Source organism: Colossoma macropomum, unplaced genomic scaffold (genome assembly GCF_904425465.1).
Source record: "Colossoma macropomum unplaced genomic scaffold, Colossoma_macropomum, whole genome shotgun sequence".
Classification (NCBI taxonomy): domain Eukaryota; kingdom Metazoa; phylum Chordata; class Actinopteri; order Characiformes; family Serrasalmidae; genus Colossoma; species Colossoma macropomum.
The window spans coordinates 9,974,190-9,996,710 of record NW_023494804.1 but is presented as its reverse complement, the minus strand read 5'-3'; the positions used below and the strand labels follow the sequence as shown (position 1 = coordinate 9,996,710).

At 39.7% G+C, this 22,521-nt stretch overlaps 1 protein-coding gene across 1 annotated transcript; it reads right to left on the bottom strand.

Moving 5' to 3' along the window:
• Positions 1 to 393: 393 nt before the first annotated feature.
• Positions 394 to 22,467, bottom strand: gal3st1b (galactose-3-O-sulfotransferase 1b). The gene is made up of 3 exons (XM_036595100.1): positions 22,278 to 22,467; positions 3,442 to 3,569; positions 394 to 1,578 (listed from the first exon to the last, which is right to left on the bottom strand). The coding sequence occupies exons 2-3, from the start codon at positions 3,558 to 3,560 to the stop codon at positions 429 to 431; spliced, it is 1,269 nt and encodes a 422-aa protein (XP_036450993.1). The 5' UTR covers positions 3,561 to 3,569; positions 22,278 to 22,467; the 3' UTR covers positions 394 to 428.
• Positions 22,468 to 22,521: the final 54 nt, after the last annotated feature.

Genomic DNA, 22,521 nt, shown 5'->3' with positions numbered 1-22,521 from the left:
CTAAACTAAAGAAGCATGTTTGGATGCCAAATATGTCTTGGCTGATGCAGTACATCTGGGGTAAGTGGGAAATTGTGTAAATTAGATTTTTAGCCAAATTTGCCAACAAATTCCTTTAATGTATCTGAATATGAAGCAGCAATTTTCAGTCTCTACTGTTACGCACACCTATAAAATATTGGATGTGATGTCTCTCAGCATGTATTTCCACCACAGCACAAATGAGTGAGCAAATGCACCCTCCTACGCATGGGCACAAACACACATACTTGTAAACACACACACATATTTCTTTGTCAAAATTATGCCATAGAAGACGTTAAATGTCTTTTATTAAAAAACAAAGGAAACTGCAATAAAATCTGTTTTGAAGTCTAATAAATTATTCCAGAAACATGAGGTCTGTTGCCACATTGTCTTTCTGTTTGCTATAATGATAAAATAACCTTAACCCAGCCCCATAATCTGGTGATCCACAGATTGACTCCAAGTTCTGCCAAGTACTGGATCTCAGGGGTTAGCATTTTTCGGCAGAGCTCGCTGTACTTCTGGTCAATGTTGGTCTTCAGATTGTATCCCAAAATAGAGCTTTCTCCCAGCGGCTGCCAGGGCTTCATGCTTTGGTCCCTTATGTCTCCCTCCTCCACCGCCGTCCCGCCGTCGATGCAGATGGTCGACATCTCCATGTTCCTCCTGCGCAGTTCCCGCACGTCCCTCTCCATCCGCTTCCTGCCGTAGGCGTCCACCTTGGCCCACAAAGTGGTGTTAAAGTGACGGTACAGCTTCCAGTCTGCACCGTTCCAGTCACGGGCCTTGGCTGTCTGTTCAGGCGTGAGCTGGGATACACTCGCACCTCTACGTGCGTTGAGCTTAAAAAAAAGCAAGTCGTCCATCTGCCAGCAGAGGGCATCCTTGAGCAGAATGAGTGACTCCTCAAAGTACTCGGAAATGAAAACCAGCTGGAAACGCTCGGAAACAGCCTGGATGGCCTGATCCACTGCTGGATCTTCGGGCTCCAAACTGTTGTCGTAGCCAAGGTCAAAAAGCTGCAAGTTCTTAAGATAATAGGAATTGAACCCATCTGGGCTGAAGTAGCGTTCTGGCTCGTTTAAAAAGGTGCCCAGTTTGTCCTCCCCATGAATCCTCCAGGTTAGGGGTACCACCTTCTTGTAGTAGTGGAAGGACGACTCAAAAACCAGCGCCGGGTCTCTGAGGATGGTGAAGAAGAAGGCGTTTTGTGGAAGGAGAGCCTCCACTTCGGGCGCATTGAAGCGCATGTGGTTGCAGACTATGTTGAAGCAGGCGCCTGGCCTGTAGTCCTTCACTTGCATGCGGTCGAAAGGAGCCGGGTAGAAGAAGTCGTTGCGACTGTTGGGAAGAGCAAACTTCAGCTGATTTCTCTGGCCGAAGCGGAGGAGGATGTTCAGGATGGTGCTGCCTGCCGTCTTATGGGTCTTTAGGAACATCAGGTTCGCTTTTGGTATGCAGCGCTTCAACTCTCTGGTGTCCCGAGACAGATAGGAGCTCCGTCCTTGCATTGTAGTTGTTTGATATGTACATGGAGGAGTCAGTGGAAGTCTGAGGATAGATGAGAGAGGCAGGTTACACAGCTGCTGTTTGTGAAGGTTGTGAATCATCAAGGTCATTGAATAGTCTAGAACTGTGGTACCAATCATGATCCTGGCGAACTCCTGTCCTGGACATCCTAGTGTATTTCATGTACTTCAGCTTGGGAAATGCTTGTTAATTAACTGATGCATGGGTTGCATCAGGTACAGTCGTATGCAAAAGTTTAGGCACCCTGGTCAAAGTTTTTGTCACATCTGCACATTTAAATGGACAATTACTGTTTTAATGTATGAATTTAACATATTGGAGGAAAAAAGAAAAAATAGTCCATATTTTTTGCCAAAGTGTTACATTTGGCAAATAAATAGAACATGTGCACTAAACTTTGCAGAAAAAGGTCATATTTAAGTTTGTTCCCTGTAGAGGATGTGTTAACTTGTTTTCACTTAGAAAATCAGCAAAACATGTCATCTGACTGGAATGTTCAAACTTTTGCATTTGACTGAATATTACAGCAAAGAAAACATTAAACTATGTAGGGCATCGGTGACAAGTGCTGGCAATCACTGGTCTATACTCTCAAAAATAAATTTAAAGGATTTTTAAAATTTAAAATTTTTAAGGAACCAAAAGTGGTTCTTCTGCGGCATTGCTACAAAGAACCCTTTGTTTGCACCTTTATCGTAGTAGTAAATCGAGGTAAACGGACATGTGGTATCATCCTGAAGATGACAGACTACCACTCATGGCAGAGTGATTTGCATTAATGAAACCTCTTGATTTGCTACTACAATAAAGATACAAGCAATGCCACATAAGAACCACTTTAGGTTCCCTAAAGAAGCTTTTAATTTATGGTTCTTTACCTAACCATTCTTGTACATTTTTGAGATGTATGAATGTGAAGAAGCTAAATGGTTTTTGGCTCGGACATATGGTTCTAGGAAAAGACTTTAACAGTATGTGAAAGTTCTTTAAATTTAAAAAAATGTTCTTCACATTCTTACATCTCATTTACAAAAATGGTTATTTAAAGAACCAACCATTGACAGGTAACCTAAAGTGGTTCTTCTGTGGCGATACTCCAAAGAACACTTTTTGTACCTTTATTATAGTAGCAAATCAAAGTGACTGGACATGATCTTTATATATACCACATGTCTGTTCATTGATTTACTCCTGCCTCAAAGGTGTAAAAAAGGGTTCTTTGTAGGAATGCCATAGAAGAACCACTTTTGGTTCCCTAAAAAGCCTTTCAATAAATGATTCTTTAAAGAGCCATTTTGAAAGAGATATATGAATGTGGAGAACCCTAAAAATTAAAGAACCTTCACATACTGTAAAAGTTTTTTTCTAGAACCATTCATCCAAGCCAAGAACCATTTAGGAACCTTTTTTAAGAGTGAAGTTTAAATAATTTCCACATAATGTAAAGGTTTTATACCAGTGCATGCCAACCCAGCCCATGAGAAACCTCACGCAGTCCACAGTTTCACTTCATGCCTATATATTGCAAGTTGGGTTGGAACAAAAATGTGGACCATCTGGGGTTCCCTGAGGACTAGGCTGGGAACCACTGTTCTACACCAATTAAAGGTTTTTACTAGAACCGTACATCCAAAGTAAAAACCTTTATTTTTAAGACTGTGGTAGAATGGTACAATCTTGAAGTGTGGTGGTCAAACATCTTCAAGATTGTACCACACGTCCTGTCACCTTACTTCTACTGCTAGATGGTTGCCACTTATTATTCAGCTTTCCACCACAGTACATGGTTTAAAACACTGCCATTACATTTTGAGGATAAAGTTCATCTGTGCTTCTATTTCTTTGTGACTTCTTCTGTCATTTCTGAGAACTTTAATGACATACCTTTCTGTGCTGGCCTGGAGAGCAGGTGTAGAAAGGCAGTACAGAACCATTGTGATGCAGGTGAAGAGGAACCCCAGAATGAACTTTTGAGCACCTGACTTGGGCAGGTGATGGGACATGTTTCCACCCTAAACAAACAAAACTTTTCAGTAAAATCGTGATGATCATGTCATATGAGTAATAACCAGTGACCTGCCATGATCTCATAAAGGTGGTAAGGAGTATATTCCACCTGATAAATTTCAGTGCGTAGGTGGAGAGTAACAGAGAGCAAGTACTCCATTACTGTACTAATTCAGCATAATGTTTAGGAATTTATACTTTACTTTTTACTTATTTCGTTCCAATTTTGGTATTTTTTACTTTAACCTTTCAACATGAAGAGATTCCATCTTCATTGTGTTGATCTAACATCTTCGTCCTCTGGTGAGACTGTTCATGTCTAACGTTTGAGTGAAGACCAATAGTTAACTTTTACTTTTGAAATGTGAATAATTTTTAACACTATAGGGCTTTTGGGGAAGAAAAAAAAAATTTTAATGTATGCTGCATGTAGATTTACCTTCACATTCGAGTAAAGACGGTAGTGTAGCGCAGTGGTTCCCAACCCAGTCCTCAGGGCCTACATTTTCACTGTGTTGCGAGTTGGGTTGGCGCAAAAAGGTAGACTATCTGGGGGCCATGGGGACCCGTGTTGGGAACCACTGGTGTAAGGTATACAAATAATGACTTAAGTATACTTTAGGTAGCTCAGGTTTATTAATATAAGCTCTTCCCTAGAGTTTCACATCCAGGTCGCTTGGCAGGACTGGTTGGCCACAGTTGTGATAAGTAAAGATATTAATAAAAAATATTCAAGTAAGCATAAACAAGCTGTATAGTGAAAAACCACTCCAGTAATTGGTTTTTTACTTTAAGTTAATATTAGCATTACAGAAAGATGGTTCAAGGTTTCACTGGATTTACTTGCTAACGTTGCCTACACTAACCCATTAGCTTACCCTAACAATAGTTAAAGTCAATGTCAGATTTATTGTCATTCCTTTTCACAACAGACGTGTTGAGGAATGAAATATAGTTCGTCCAGGACACAGTGCTACATTTACCACAGAGCAGTGGCTGAAAACAGTAGGCAATAAAAATAGTAAATACAGACAACAAACTGGAAAAAGCTTGAACACCCCCAGTCAAACTTGCATGTTTTATTGTTTTTTTAAGTGAAAAAAGGTAACATATCCTCTACACTGTTAGAAACAAAGGTACCGTGTAGGTACATTTTTCGTTCATCAAGGTACAAACAAAGTAAATTTACCCTCAAAGGTACTACAGTGGTTTTAAGGTCCAATTTTAAATTTTGTACCTTAAATTAGTTTTTCCCAGGTGAAAAGTACAGATTTGTACCTCTTCATAACTTTATGTTTTAAAACAGAACAATAAAATAAAAAGCCTGGAGACGAGATGGGGTGTGTGGAGTCAATACAACTTAGAAAATATCATTTTAATTGACAAAGGTACTATAGTGTTCCCTAACTAAAGGTACAGAGATGTACCCTTGAGCGTACCACACCAGTGACTAGAGGGGCACTGCCGCAGTGACAGTTTCATACCTTTTTTCTGAGAGTGTACAGGGAACAAACTTAAATTGCATGCACATTCTAGTGCGCAGTTTATTTGCTGAAGTTTAACTTGTTGGGAAAAAATCTGAAACATAAAATATAAAATGTGCGATAACTCTTGCTCAGGCCACGTTTCATGTTCCCAGTATTTTTAATTCAGCAAGCTGTGCATTAAAACATGCCGAAGTGTGTTCTCTGTAGAGGAACTGTTAGCTTTAATTTTCACTTGGAACACCAACAGATGATGTCATTTGACCAAGGGTGCCAAAACTTTTGCAGACGACCGCATGTAGCCATTAAGTGCAGGACAGCAGAAATAAAACAGTGGACAGTGGAGCGAGAGAAACATAGACCAGCTGTCATTCCATGGCAGAAATTGCTGTTGTCAATGTATTATTATCGCTGGGCAGTGACAGCTAGCAGTGTAAACACAGTCAAGAACTAGAGATTACAGATTACAGATTACAGATTACAGTGTGAAGTGGGTGAAGTATAATATCTATGTAAAATCACTGGGTGAAGTGTGTAGTGAAACAGATGAGTATGAAGAATAGTTCAGAGCTGTTTAGAGGTAGCGGTTCAGTCTGAATGTGCAAAGCACCATCAACCAAATCTGTTCAGCTGTCTGACTGCCTGTGGGAAGCATTAGCCAAATTAGCTGGTTAACAGGCTCTGGCAATAAACTAAAGCTTTAGTTTTATAATAAACTACAGATTTAGATTTGCTAAAGAGCTGCCATGCTTAGTTATTCTAAGACAACAAAATAAAATGACACTTCATGCTCTCACCACAATAGCGGTCTAGCTAAGTCAGCTAAGTTAAGGTTAGCAAGCCAGCTAACTGATTCCTCAGCTGGAAATATCCATCCATCCATCATCTAAACCGCTTGTCCTTCTGGGTCACGGTGGGGTGCTGGAGCCTATCCCAGCTGTCATTGGGCGGAAGGCAGGATACACCCTGGACAGGTCGCCAGTCCATCACAGGGCAGACAGACAGACATACACATTCACACGCACACTCACACCTAGGGATCTATCAATCCAATCAGCCTGACTGCATGTTTTTGGACTGTGGGAGGAAACCGGAGTACCCGGAGGAAACCCACGCAGACACGGGGAGAACAGGCAAACTCCACACAGAAACGACCCTGGTCACCCAGCCGGGAATCGAACCCAGGCCATTCTTGCTGTGAGGCGACAGCGCTACCCACTGCGCCACCGTGCCGCCCATTTTTCTTTTGCTCTTTTAATGGTTATCTAAAAAATAGAAATACTTAATTTGAATATTTTATTAGAAATATACTAGAATAATATAACAAAAATGAATAAAAACAACAAGTGAGAAGAAGAGTAAGATTATTTTACTCTGAAAGTACCAAATGCGCTAAATCACTGTGAAAGAGTAGATACTTTATTTAACTAGTTAATAACTCCGTTACTTCATTACTAGTAGACAGCAGAGACGTTCACAAGTGGCTTCACGCAAGTCCAGGGGTCGGAAACCCAAATGTTAAGAGGAGCCATTTTGTCCTTTTAACATTTATCAAACCACCTTGGGAGCCACAACATCTTATGTCCATTTTATTGAAGTAATGTTTTACCATCTTGGCTGTAAATATGTTTCAGTATGTGCTAATGTCCAAGTACAGGCTAAGAATCTAAAATATAAACGAAACTGCAGACTTACTTTGCTCTGCTTTAAGCTGTAGCTCAGCTATAGCCACTTTTCTTGCATGTCCCACAGGAAACCTTTCCTCGAAAGTAGAATAGTTTCTTGTGAAAAGTCTCTCATTGTTCAAATCTTTCGAGCCTGAAGGCAGCTTCTTGTTCTTGTTTTTTTTGTTTAATCTGCAATGAAGAAACACTAAAAAGTCATAAAGCTGAAGTCAGCTTCTCGTTAGAATTTTCCTGTTCCACCTTAAATGGTGCAGCAGTTACATTCTAGTGCCTCAGGAACCCTTTAAGGTTGGAATGGGAAAATTCGAATGAGTAGCGACTTCAGCTTTGCAACTTTTTAGTGTTTGACTGTTTTTCGTCGCAGATTAAACACATCAGTGCTTATAAATGCAAATGAGTCCATTCGTTTCCAAATTATCGATGTTCATCTTAAATCTTTCTCTTTGCCTTTTCGTTAGCTACTAGCTAGGCGAGACTGTTGCCGTGTGACCAGCAGTCTGTGCACCAATCTTCACGGTCGAAGGGTGAATTAGCAGTTATTCATTAACTCCAGCGATTAAGACCAGTTATTATTAAAACTGTGTTAAAACGATCAGCAGAGCTTTATTTTACTGCAAAGGAGGATTATTTTATTTTTACTTAAAAATCAAATTCTGCTGTGGAGCCGCAACAGGGCAGTACAAGAGCCGCATGTTGCCGACCCCTGGGCTAGCGACTCTCATGTCTCTGGCGTCAAGTCTGGAGTCCTTACAGAATTTTAGTTTAGTCTCATTATTAGCTGCAGGCATTGCTTTGTACTTAAAACCTGTCAGGTTCAAATAAGGAGCTTTTCATTACAGAAGAACCATCAGTTTGAAGGACAGATGTGCATTAAATTCAGTCTTTAAAGGAAAGAGGCCCAATAACCTGAAACGGTTTATTAGCTCTAGTTTGTACAGCAACTATGCTTGCTAGCTAGCATAATAGCTAATCCAGCTGAAGTTTTAAAGGGACTGTGATCTGCAATTTGCAAAATCTTTAGCTAGATTAGCTGAGAACCTCAGTTAAATTAGCTAGTGTACTAGCTAGCATACTTGCTATCTAAAATGTTAGCCAACCATTTCAAGTTGTTTTGCCTGTTTCCTTTAAACACTACATTTACTGCATGTAGTGTATCAGTTCTGGAGGGTTTTCTATAATGAAAGGCTTGTGATTTAGTGAATGTCCTGACAAACATTTTTAGAGGTCTGAACCCAACCTGAGCCTGACGGGGCCAACAGTGCATCGTGTAAACATTTTTCACGTACAACTTCAGGCTCAGGTTGGGCTGGTTTTCAAATGGGTGATTTTTTGGAGTTTTAACTTATAAAAGTAAGTAACCTGACTGCCTTCAAATCTATATTTTATTGTGCTTCAAATAATGAGATAACAGAATGGAACACACATTGGGCCTCATTCACCAATATCTTCCTAAGAATTGTTTACGCCTTTGTGCTCTTGAGTGTGTGTAGATTCAGTTCTTACCTAAGAACAAATCCCAAAGAACGGTTGGTGAATGAGGCCCATTGTTCTGTTCAGTGAACTTAAAATTTGAAAATAGCCAGTTTACTCACTTTTATAAGTTAAAATGATTATTGTTGTTTACAGTAGATTTGCTTTCTTACTGAAATTTCAGGCTCTTTCACTCTCCACCCCTTACGGAAGCCCGTGCCAGGCGAGACTCCTGGTTTAACCTCTTTTGTTTGTGTTTTTTCCTCAGGCTAAAATTTCACAAGTCTTGCAAGTCAGTCAACATGATTCGAGTCTCTGTGTCCGATAGAAATGTTTCTGGAGTTGAGCAGTTATTGTTAGAAACCAAGTATGTTTCATTACCTTTATAACAAGCAATAGAACATATATATATCGTGGATAATTCTGAACAGAAGTCAGTACAGGCCACAAACAGTGTGAACTGATTGGTGCTGAACCTGTCATCAAAGCACTCCCACATGACATCATGAAACTGAATAGGAGATAGTATCACTAGCATCATGATCTGGTTTTCCCACCCAGTATGCTATTGATATACTAAATGTAGAGTCACTCTGCTGCGTAAGTTCCTAGAAAGAACCTGAAAGGACTATTGTTCCTGGAAAAGACTATATATATCTTCATAGCACAGCCTCCAGCATATTTCAAAGTGAAAACCAGTGGTGTTAAATTACACGATGACTTCTTTAGAGATTCATCAGATACAAAGCACACAGCAAAAGCAACTTAAAGGCATATGTGAATCAAGACGGGTTAACGGTTAAAGGCAACATGTTTACATAACAAGCATGCTGAGTAATGTAGGATGAGTCATAGTATGTGTCACAACAACCTTTGTTACAGCCTATAGAAGTTCAAAAGGTTCACGCAAGGCCTTATAGAACACTATGCATGTATGGGCAGTATAATCAAGGCCTCGGTGTGAATGAGTTAATTATTAGATACTATATTAATACTAGAACTTAATATTGCATAATATATAATAGATGATACAGACATGTCGAAAAAAGAATATTTAGTTCATTTTTATTTAACAGGATAATGTTGTATTGTGTATTTAAACTCAGTAAGTAATAGTCATTTTTTACTGTTAAGTGTTGGTTGGAAATGCCCAACAAAGAATGATCCAATCAGGATTTTTTTCTCGGTGTTATCTACGTAGATACAGCCAAGCGAGCTCTCCTACTGGTTAGGACTTCAGGAGCTGACCTGAAGGTCTTACATGTCAGTGTAACCACTAACTGGGGAGGTGCAGGCTCCAGCGTGACTAAGCATTGGCTCTATCATCTTGAGATCGCAATTTTGATCCCTGGTGATGCTACAGTCTTCCATGGTTTGGAGTCCAACGGATGGCCCTCCCTCTTCCACCATCACAGAGCTAGCAATGCTAGCCAGCGCAGGCATCTGTTAGCTGGTGTAACAGAACTGGCGGTTGGCACTTTCCTCTGAGCGCTGGGCTGGAATCATATGACTCGGAGGAAGCTTGTGTTAGCCTTCACCTTCCTAGCACTGGTGGTGTTGTGTGATTGGGGGTGTCCTAATTCATGGGTGAAATTGGATACGACTAAATTGGGAGAAAATTGGGAAAAATCCCCCACCCCAAAAATCCCCCAGCGCCTTCAGATGTCTGTATTTAATCTAGAACAGCCAAAAAATATGTGACTCACCATTAAGCACTAACACACTAGAAACCCATATGGAAATTAGCATTAGCATTAGCATTACCGTAGAGCTGTTTCTTCCTTGTTTTTGACTGGGTTTGACATTTATGGCCTAATATTTCAATTGCATTAAATTGTTCATTAAATCAGGGATGAAGCAGAGCAGCTATTGATCTTTCTTCTAAAAAGAAAGTGGGATACCAATCAGAGACAAACGGAAAGAGCGAGTTGTTTTGGCTTCTTGCCCCCACCACTCCAGTTTAGGTTTTAGTCCCTCAGTCTGCTCAGAGAACCTGTTCTACCAGAACTGACTGTTTTGTGTGGGTAAAGGTCATGCAGAAATACACGATTCAGGTGATTCAATGAATGACACTAAAGAAAGTGGGACAAAGGGCTGAAACTGATAACTAATGATTTAAATAGCTAAGAAGAAACATATGATATGAATCTATATCTATGTGCTATATGGCCTTACGTTTGTAGACACCTGCTTGTCCAGAGTTTCTTCTGATATGAAGGGTATTAATTTGCACCTCCTTTGCTGCAGTAACAGCCTCTACTCTTCTGGGAAGGCTTTACACTAGATATTTGAACATGACAAGTTCTGGATCACTCCAACGCATCCCAAAGGTATTGGATGGAGCTCCATCACCTCAGAGAACGCAGTTCCACTGCTCCACAGTCCAATGCTGGGGGGCTTCAGCCAATATTATTGCTGGACCTGGTGACCTTAGTTATTGACATGTCATTGCAGTATTTGTGCAAATCTTTTTAGCCTCTGGTGCTGAAAAATGAGTATGTTTTTGGGAACTGTGAATGGAAAAGAAAACTCTCACTGGCAGTAGGAAAGAACAGCCTTAAAGGTTCAACGAATGAGAGGAGGCCATGTTCACTCTTTGGCATTGGGCGAGATGTTTGTGCCGGGACAAAAACATTCTTGGTTCTCTGTTCATTGTAAAGTAAAAAGTCAAACATGTCCTGCTAAAAATTTTGGCCACACAAAAAAGTTTTTGGTTGAAAGTGACGCTTTTGGTTTCAGTCCAAAAAAAGATAAAGATAAATAGTTCTACAATGAAGTGTCAAAGTTTGACTGGTAATAAAAATGAGAAACAGTAATGGCTCTTCGTTCTCCTGTCCTGATCAGCACAGCACAAACTGTTTGAGCAGCAGCGAATCAACAGTGAAAGACTCAAACATGGTCTGCTGCAGCTGTGTTCCATATGGCCTTTACCTGATGTAGTGAAATTCTTTAATGGAAATCTCATAAATAATACTGAGTAACGTAATATCTTTTGGTAATAACTTTAATTTTGAAAGTTGTTACTGAAAACATGTTTTAGATTATGACGAAGTTTATGGCTGTTTCTCCTCTAAACGATGAACGCTAAAGTGACTGCTGGTGAAACTCCAGACTGCTAGACAGGAGTTCCAAAGCCACATCCACGTGTTTCGATATTTAAAACATGAGGTGTTTTCCATTGTTATAGTAGAGTCACTTTGGAATTCAGCTTAAGATGCCTTTGGGAAACCATGAAACATGATATTTTCCTAATTTTACAACTTTTAATGTTTAATATTATTTAGCTATTAAATACTAAATTAGTCCTCTAGTCCCCTCAGTATTCTTTCCCAACCCGACAATTAGCGCATTTGAGCATGTTCAGCATTATTTCTTTTAATTTAAAAGCATAAATAAAACATCAAATTACATATAAAATAACCAGTTCTTTCAGTTTTTGGTTTTGGTTTTTGCTTAAGTGTATCCTGAGTTTCCATTTTGGTCCGTTTTTCTGTTCGGTGCATCACTGATTTAGATGCTTTCATTTGCATTATTTCATTCTGTCCTCTCCTGCCAACGTTTAGGTATAATAGATGTGTCTGAGCACAGGTCATGCTGGTTTATGTTTACTCTTTAAGCCTTGGACTTTTTGTCTCCTATCAGTAATGAGATCAAATGTCTACATCATTTTTAGGGCTTTGCAAGTCAGTCATTTCATATACATGGTGTTATTATATGACAGCATTGATAAAATTCAATATCATGATATTTTCTCAACAATATAGCAGAGTATTATGTATTAAGACTGGACTGTTCTCTCTTGAAATAATCCCAAAGGGAGCTTTACATAGTACTGTAGATGTTAAAAGGGAATTCCACCACTTGCTTGTTTGTTTGTTTTTCCTTTTTAATTTCTGTGTAATTCAAATATTGTGATGTAAACAAAGTTATTCTGAGTGGTTTGATGTAAATGGTTCATTATAGAGAAACTGACTGGGATTTCTTTTCAAGAGTGTTGATAGGAACCATGGATGTCCACAACACCAAGACAGATAGCCATTTCCAGATTTGCTTTCCAAAATGACCAGTAAACCTACATGTTTCTTCTGAGTTTTTATATGTGATGTTGAAAATGGTAAAACAGTGGTAAATCTGAAAAAATAAATTTTCTTTAAGCACTATTTTCCCTTACAACACCCTGAATGAATGGTTAAAATGTACTTGCCCAAAGTTTATCTCAAAACAGTGTATGAGGCAACAGCAAAATAAAAAGTATTTCATGTAAGTTTCTGTGAGGGAGCTTTTACAGGCATTAAATTCTTTAGACGTCTGGTTCCTATCACCACCACTGTGAACAATTCTGATTTCTCTAGAACAGAGAACAGCAAATTCAAAATTTGCATCAAAATTTGGTGATGGACATGTCTTCCAAGGATGTAAGTGAATTGTCATCATATCTTCATAATGTTGATTTTCTATTTGCAGCCTAAACATCGTCAATAATAAGTATTACGTTAACTGGAAAGGAAAAAGGTTATTCTTCAGAGATCACCAAAACCATCACCATTACTGTTGTCTTTAGCAGGCTTTAGCAGAGCTCAGTAACACTGAGATTAATAACTGATCACATTGATTTATCAGTCTACTCAGGCTTTAGCAGAGCTCAGTAACACTGAGATTAATAACTGATCATCACATTGATTTATCAGTCCACTCAGGCTTTAGCAGAGCTCAGTAACACTGAGATTAATAACTGATCATCACATTGATTTATCAGTCTACTCAGGCTTTAGCAGAGCTCAGTAACACTGAGATTAATAACTGATCATCACATTGATTTATCAGTCTACTCAGACTTTAGCAGAGCTCAGTAACACAGATTAATAACTGATCACATTGATTTATCAGTCTACTCAGGCTTTAGCAGAGCTCAGTAACACTGAGATTAATAACTGATCATCACATTGATTTATCAGTCTACTCAGACTTTAGCAGAGCTCAGTAACACTGAGATTAATAACTGATCATCATATTGGTTTATCAGTCTACTCAGGCTTTAGCAGAGCTCAGTAACACTGAGATTAATAACTGATCATCACATTGATTTATCAGTCTACTCAGGCTTTAGCAGAGCTCAGTAACACTGAGATTAATAACTGATCACATTGATTTATCAGTCTACTCAGGCTTTAGCAGAGTTCAGTAACACTGAGATTAATAACTGATCATCACACTGATTTATCAGTCTACTCAGGCTTTAGCAGAGCTCAGTAACACTGAGATTAATAACTGATCACATTGATTTATCAGTCTACTCAGGCTTTAGCAGAGCTCAGTAACACTGAGATTAATAACTGATCATCGCATTGATTTATCAGTCAACTCAGGCTTTAGCAGAGCTCAGTAACGCTGAGATTAATAACTGATCATCGCATTGATTATCAGTCTACTCAGGCTTTAGCAGAGCTCAGTAACACTGAGATTAATAACTGATCATCATATTGGTTTATCAGTCTACTCAGGCTTTAGCAGAGCTCAGTAACACTGAGAGTAATAACTGATCACATTGGTTTATCAGTCCACTCAGGCTTTAGCAGAGTTCAGTTACACTGAGATTAATAAAATAGTTAATAAACAAGCATCGATGAGGTTTCTTTTAAAGGTAGTATTTATTTGATTTAGTATGTATGTATTCTAAAAGTATTCTCCTACATATTTAAAAGTAACTATATTCTGAATACTAGCTTCACAAAATGGAACTTGGATTGAATACAGATACTGTTTTCTCAGTATTTGTATTCTGTGACATTTAAACCCTGACAATACAGCATCCCATCCCATTTTATTACACTCTTCTCTGGGATTGCAAACTGATTGAGCTATTCTTAGGTTGTAGAAGTGTGTAATAAAACTTTGGATCCTGGCCATTTAAAGGTTAATGTGACATCAAGTCATACATAACTAATCCAACTAGAAACCAACAGTCACAGCAACAAATGACCCTAAAGTTCAGACAAGTTGTAAAGCCTGTCTATACAAAACATGAAGCACTTACATGAATTAGAAGCAGGAACCTCAGTGTCCAGTCTGAGTATTCTAGAAATGTGCAAGGAAATCTGAAACTGCAGTTTTTTGCAAGGCAGCGTCAGAGTGTCTCTCAGCCATGATGGCTCTCTAGGACAAATGTCAAAACCATGAAAGCAAACATTGCATTCCTGTTGTGTGAGCTTCTGACCAAACAAGGTTTTGTATGTTAACTAAAAACAATTGTTTTCAATATGATTTCAGTTGTGGTGCCCAGACTTTTGCATGCAGACGTACAGCCCGGTGTTCAGAACTAACTCATTACAGAGTTATGCTGCGTTCTTTAAGACTGACTGAGCAGATGATGAGCTCTGTGTACCTCCAGAGAGTCTAGAGTCTAGCACTAGGCAGTGAAAAAGACTGTTGGTAGGTAATACACATATACAGCTGTGACGGGCCATTACAAGTGGAGTTGTATTGGGTGGGCCTGAAGGCCTCATCAAGAACACTACTTACACCTGTGTGGTGTGCTTGTGGCAGGGAGTTTCTCTTTTGTTCTTTTGTTTCTGTGCCCTGCCAGTTTGGGTTTTTGGGCCTGTTTTCTTTTGTTCTTTTGGGCATTATGCTTTAGTTTATTTTCTTATTTTGGAGTTATTTTGGCCTACAGTTTTTGTCCTTGAGATGTTTGCACCAGATCCTTAAATGTATTTCTATTAAAATCATTTTTTCATTTATTCACTGTGTGTCATGATGTTGAGCCAGTCATGACCAATGTGGGGGCTTTTTTTGATGTTTGGATTTTTTTTCCTCCCCTCTCTTTTTGGGGTAGTTGGGGGCATGCAGTGTTTTGTTTTGGGTTTTTGCATTGGCTGATTTTGCTTGCTGTTTAGTTTGGTCTGGTGCGGGCTTTTGTTGGGGTGAGCCTGGGGTCCTCTGCATGGCGCTGTGGATCCTCTGGACTTTGCGAGGACTCTGAGTACTCTGCAGGGCTGGGTCAGTTTGTATTGCAGTTCCCTTTGCTAGGTTTAGTGGAGTGTCTGTGTTTGGGCACTGTTTTATTTGGGGGGTGAGTTTTGTTTTTTTTAGTTTTTTTTGCCTTTTTTATTTTTGTACCACTTCTGGGCTGAGGGCCCCGCTGGTATTTGGGTGCTTAAAGTGACTCAGCTCTTGGAAGAAGACTAGGTCGAGCTTAGATAGTTTTGGTTTAATAGTTAGGGGGAACTGCAATTGCGGTTGCCTCCCCCCCTGTTTGAGTTGTTTGTTTGCTGAGTCTGCCTTGTGTTGGCTATGGCTTCTGTTAGTCAGTTTGTTCAGTCTCCCTCTGAGGACTTACTGGATCGGTTTTCTAAGGATCAGCTGCTTGAAATTGTGCGTCATTATGATGTTGGGTGCCTCCTGCCCAATGACAGCTGGGATAGGCTCCAGCACCCCACCGCGACCCAGAAGGATAAGCGGTTTAGATGGTGTGTGTGTGTGAGTGAGTGAGTGAGTGAGTGAGTGAGTGATGTTGGGTTATCAATCTCTGATAAACGGCTGAAGTAGAACATTAAAGTTATATTAAAGTCTGCCTTGGTAGATCAGGGTGTTTTAAAGACTTTACCAGTTTCTCCTAGTCCCTCATCTTTGCCAGCTTCTTTGAATTTTGAACAGCAAAAAGAGTTAATATTGTTGGAAAGTGCAGCTAAGGAAAACATTATTCAAACCCAGTTAGAGGTGGAGAAGCAGATTGAGTTGTCTAGGCATCAGTTGGAGCAAAAGCAACTTGAAGTTGAGCAATATCGTTTGGATTTGGTTAAGGCTGGCAGACCTTCAGATACCGGATTTTCGGCTGGTGCTGTTGAGTTACCTGGTTTTGATGTAGTTAAGTATTTTCAGTTGCTGCCTAGGTTTGATGAAAGGGATGTTGACTGGTGTTTTTTCCACTGTTTGAGCGTCTGGCCGATGCAAGGGCATGGCTGTTACAGTGTGTGTTTACTGGTAAGGCTCTGGAAGCTTATTCTGCACTCAATGCAGAGGACGCAGCAGATTATCAAATGGGTAAGACCTGTTTTACAAGCTTATTTGCCCTTTGTGATGGATGGACTTGTCCATTTAGTGGACTCTATACAGAAAGTCCCTATTAGAATTTTGCGGGATACTGGGGCATCAGAGTCTTTTATATTAGAATCTGTGTTGCCTTTATCCTCTGATTCCTATATGGACAGTGATGTCTTGATTAGGGGAATTGGACTGAATGTTTTGTCTGTTGCTTTACATAGGGTTGTCCTAAAGTCTGATCTGGTCCAGGGAGAGGTGGAATTTGGGTGTGTGTTCTTGTTTGAGTGCATTTGATTCTGGGTAATCATCTTGCGGGAGAACGTGTGTGGCGAGATGCTCTTCCATCTGTGGTTGTGTCTTCCACACCGGTCACTCAAATGGGTGGTTTGGAGGAGAACGTTTCTCCTGAGATATTTATGTCTTGTGCTGTGACGCATGCCACAAGTAAAATTTCCCCACCCAAAGATCCTTCATCCCTAGTAGGAATTTCAGAGGGTAAAAGGTTTGAAATTCCCTCATGCCTTTCTGTTTTGCCTGAAGTGTTGGTAAGAGAGCAACGTGCTGATCCTTCTCTTGGTGAGTTATTTAATAAAGTCCTACCTGCCGCTGTTATTAAAGATCTACCCTCAGGTTACTTTTCGGAAGGTGACCTGTTGTTGAGATGGCATGGCATTCATTTTGTGGGAGACTCTATTCTTCAAATTGTAGTGCCAAAAAAGTTTTGTAGCCTTGTTTTGCAGATTGCTCGTGATGTGTCGGGACGTTTGGGAGTTAGAAAAACCTATAATGGAATACTGTGGCAATTTTTTTTTTGTTGAGGCAACTAAAAAGGATGTATCTTCGTACATTAAGACTTGCCAGTTAACTGGTAAGCCTAGTCAAACGTTGAAACGTCCTCCCCTTTACCCTATTTCTGCTATTAGCCAACCATTTGAGCATCTGATAGTGGATTGCGTGGGCCCTTTACCCAGGAAATATTTATCTCCTGACTGTGATGTGTCAAGCCACTGGATATCTTGCAGCTTATCCACTTTGTTCTATTACTGCAAAGTCTGTGGTTAAAGCTTTGACTCAGTTCATCTCAGTTTTTGGAATCCCTCGAGTCATTCAGTCTGACCAAGGGTCTAATTTTACTTCTAGTTTGTTTAGCCAGGTATTAAAACATCTCCATGTGAAACCAGGCTACTGCATACCATACCCAGAGCCAGGGAGCCTTAAAAAAGGTTCCATCAGATGCTCAAGTCTTTGCTATGTGCTTACTGTGTTCAAATGCAAGGGGACTAGGAATCAAGGTTGCTGTGGTTATTGTTGGCTGCTAAAGAGGCATCACAGGAAAGTTTGGGATTTAGTCCTAATCAACTTGTGTTTGCACATTGTGTGCGGAGTCCATTGTCACTACTGACTGACGATTTAAAAATGGCAGAGCCACCTAAAAATGTTTTAGGTTATGTTAGTGACTTTCAAAGGTGTCTCTATGAGGCTGGTCAATTTGCTAAAGAAAAGCTCAGCCATTCTCAGGATAAGATGAAGCGTCTCTTTGCTCGCAGATCAGAGGTTTGTGTATTTCAGCCAGGTGACCAAGTACTTGCTCTGTTGCCTGTTGTTGGCTCTCCATTTCAGGCCAAATTTTCTGGTCTGTATACTGTGGAGAGGCAGACGTCTGATCTTAACTATTTGTTGGAGAAACCAGACAGAAAGAAGTCAACTAGAATCTGTCATGTTAAAGCCCTATTATGGCCGTGAGTCTCATGCAGAAAAGTCAGAGGTGTTAAATGACAAAGTACAAGTTGATGTTAAACGTGTACTTTTGGCTGATGCCAGTTCTGCTGAAGAGCCATCTCATCCTTCTGTTTTTCCCATTTCAGAACCTGCTGATGAGTTTGACCCTGGTGATTGTGTTTTGCTGGGCCAGTTAAAAAATTCGGAAGCTTTGCATAATTTGGATAGCATGCTTGGGCATTTGCCTGCCTTGCAGCGTTCAGATTTGATTAAACTGATCAGCGAATATGGGTCACTGTTTCCAGATACCCCCACTTGTATGAATCTTATTAAGCATGATATCAATGTTTGACTGGACTCCATCCTGTCAGCAATCTTTTGAGGAGTTGAAGTCACTCCTTAGCTGGACCCCAATTGGATCAGTGTTTTAAATTGCAGGTTGATGCTAGCAATGTGTGGGAATCATTTTGTTGCAGGTTTCTGAGCATGGCATAGATCCTCCGGTGGGTTTCTTTTCCAGGAAATTCAATTCCTACCAGTTGAATTATTCCCTAATAGAGAAAGAGGCTTTGGCATTGATTTGAGCATTCAAACATTTTGAGGTCTATGTGGGTTCTGGTCGTCCCTTGGTAGTGTATACAGATCACAATCCTCTTACTTTTCTGCATTCTTTACAGAACCCAAACCAGCAGTTGATGAGGTGGTGTCTGTTTTTGCAGGGGTACCACTTGGACATCTGGCATATTAAGGGTACTGATAATATAATTGCTGATGCCTTGTCACGTGGCCCTAATAGTGAATACCTAATTTTTGGTTGCTGCTTTGTTTTTGTCCAGTGTTTTCTGTTTCTCTTCTGCTACCTCTTCCCATCAGTTTCTGCCTTAAAATTGATTCTGGGGGCTCCCGTGTGGCGTCCCATCTAAGCGTTGGCCCTATCATCAGGAGATCGCAAGTTCGATCCCAGGTGACGCTACAGCCATCCATACCCTGGAGTCCAAGAGGGCACAATTGGCCTCGCTCTCTCTGGGTGGGTAGGATGGCCCTTCCTTCTCCCCCCTTCACTTAACGCGATGCTAGTCAGCGCAGGCGTCTGTTAGCTGATGTAACAGATCTGGCGGTTGGCGCTTTCCTCCGAGCGCGTTCGGCTGTCCAGTGACGTTGCGTGAGTGGCAGTTCGAAAAGAAGCAGTAGCGTCTCGGAGGAAGCCGGTGTTAGCCTTTGCCCTCCTAGCGTTGATAGTATTGTGTGATTGGGGGAGTCCTAACTAGCGGGTGGAATTGGCAACGACTAAATTGGGTAGATAATTGGGTTAAAAGCCAAAAAAAAAAAATTTGCTTCCTAGGTGCCAAAGTTGGTGGGCACTGGTGACTGGGGAGGCTGAGCGGTTCGGGATGGATCGACAGGGATATGACGTCGCGCGATCAGAGCTGTTGGACCTGTTCTTCTTCTTGTCCTGTTTTTGTTTGTTGGTTTGTTTGTTTTTTTTAAGGGGGTGGTGTATGACGGGCCTGTGCCATTACAGGTGGAGCTGTAGTGGGTGGGGCTGAAGGCCTCATCAAGAACACTACTTACACTGGTGTGATGTGCTTGTGGCGAGGGGGCTTCTCTTTTGTTCTTTTGTTTCTGTGTCCTGGGCAGTTTGGTTTTTTGGGCCTGTTTTCTTTTGTTCTTTTGGGCATTATGCTTTAGTTTATTTTCTTATTTTGGAGTTATTTTGGTCTACAGTTTTTGTCCTTGAGATGTTTGCACCAGATCCTTACATTTGTCATGATGTTGAGCCAGTCATGACACAGCCGTATGCAAACCTTGGGCGCCCCTAGTCAAATTACATTTTGTTGAGTGTAAATAAGTAAGGTTGTCAGCTGCAGAGAACACACTTTAATGCACAACTGCTGCTCATTTGCTGAATTTAACATATTGGGGAAAAAAAGAAAATGTGGTTTGTGCTAAAGTTATGGCACGTTTTTTTTCAATATGTTGAATAGAAATTGCACAAACCATTTGTGCAATTGCTGGAGTGCAGCAGGAAGTCAGGAACCAAACCTGTGCTCTTCTAACTGTATTCTTCTAACATATTAAAAATGTTTTTAAAAAATATAAAAAAAACATAGTCATGTTATGTTTTAATGTGTTTATTTTGTTGAATTTATTCTAAAACACAGTTGGTGCTTAGATAAATAGTTTAAAACAATTTTGTTGGCCACTCAAGACTAAGGCCCAATCCCATTTCACCCTTTTCCCTACCACTTAGCCCTTACCCCTCCGTTTTGCGTGTTCACGCCTAGGGGTAGGGTTTCCCGATTTTGGTTGAGATAGTGGGGTAGGGCGAAGCTGCGCAGGCAACCAAAGAAACCCACAAATGTAAGTATTTTCTCTATAAAAAATTACGATAACCATTGTATTATCTTAGTTTAATGTTGTTTCGATGTATTATGGTCATTTTCTTCATAAAAAGCATAAAAAGCTATCAGTATGCTGTTGTCTCAGTAGCTATGTAGCTAAATTTCCTGTTCCACCTTAAATGGTGCAGCAGTTACATTATGGCATCTCAGGCATCAGAACTGCTGTACCATTTAAGGCGGAACGGGAAAACTCGAACAAGAAGCTGGCGAATAGCTGACTTCAGCTTCACATCACCGAAGAATTAGGGGTGGGTGATAATAAATAATTGTTGTATCCCCCTCTCTGAAAGCACATGAATTTAACTAAAGCCGAGCAGTGAGGTTGCTGAACTTTACTCTCCTCTGCTACCACTGCAGACTCATAGCCAGAGCAGGCAGGGTCATAGCCAGAGCAGCGCTAGTAGCCTTTTAATGAAGTAATGGTCTTTTTTATTTCATTTCATAGAGGAAGATTTCAACCACTACCACTTCAAACTAAGTTTAAGGCAGAAAATTACATTTTTAAAGCTGTTTGTCTGGTCACTGGTAACTGTTTGCTCAGAAAAACACAATATTATAATAAATATAACTAACTTTGCTAGAATTTAGCCAATTCATGCATTGGCTGACGGCGTCCAGGAGAAATCTGGAACTAAACTTGTTCTTCAAACTCGAGCACAAAACATCACCTACTTTTTAGAAACTAAGAAATCTTGTTACTTGTTACTGTGTTTATGTTTCTGTCGGTTATTCTCATGATATATTATGATTTGATGTTTTCAAGCAAAAACACACTCATTGCCAAGATAAATGGTTAAACAGTGTGCATAGGAGTCTTTTTGCACAGTACTGTACGATGTTGGGAAAAGTTGGGAAAAAGCTTTACACATACACGATATGTCAATGCTATATTATGATTAATATCACCTTTATCAGAGAAAGAAGTGAGAAAGTGAATTACATGTCAGCTGTTATTCTTTTCAAATCTGTTCATATACATGAATATAGTATGAAATAATAGATAAATAATACAAACAACTAATACAATAAGTAGCGATTTTAAGTTAATTAACGTAAGTTAATTATAAGTTCAAGTCCTCTACAGAGAACAGACTTAACCCCTTAAAATCCCAGGCTTATTATTCAGTTACTTCAGAGACTTCAATGCAAACTGATTGAGCTGTTTTTAGTAGAAGTGTATAATAAAACTTTGGGCCCGCTGGCAGACCCTGGACATTTAAGGGGTTAAATATGGAATTTGTATATATTTGTGTATATGTGTGTGTGTGTGTGTGTATACGCAGGAATACATGGTATGTCTCCACACTCAATTGACAGCACTATACCAACAATATATGCAGGTGATGTTGCTGTGCATAAGTCTTAAGCAAATGAGCAAATATTTTTAAAACCAAAGCTGTAGGTGTGTTTTTGCTTTTTATAAACTCCATAAATTGTTGGTGCCAATGTTTAGAATTGTTAAATTACAACGATTTGGTTACATTAACTTACATTAAAAATTATAAAAATGTTTTTGTTATCCTGGAAATCTCTTTTTGACAGTTAATATTGGACTACAACTGCTTATTTTATTAACGTTATTAGTATTAATTCTAATATTAGTGTTATTCTGAGCAAATAAATGCTTACTGTCCATTTAAGTAGCTTTTCAAATATAATAATTTTGTATAAGAACTGTCTAGAACATTTGCATAATACTGTTTCTATATATATATAAAACCACATATATATATATATATATATATATATATATATATATATATATATGTATATATATATACATATACTTATATATATATATATATATAATTCTATAAAGTTATATTCTATAAAGTTATATCTAGTTGACAGCGGCCATACATAGTTAGAAAGTCATATAGTTATACAGTTTATTAGTTCTTTAAGCCTCCTACCTTATTTAACTGGCAGCTCACAGAATCAGCTGAATCAGAGATGACACTGTGCTAATAAGATCCTTCAGAAGCTCACTGAAAAGCTCACTTTTTCACCATTCCAGCATTCTGGTGTGAAGTGACTATACTTAAGGCAAGAGACCTGGTCACGCTGCACCTGCATCACACGGTAGCCGCTACCAAGTTTAGAAGTCAGCCTGCCTGGTACATTCAAAGAACCTGTTCTGTGGCATGTGACTCTCTC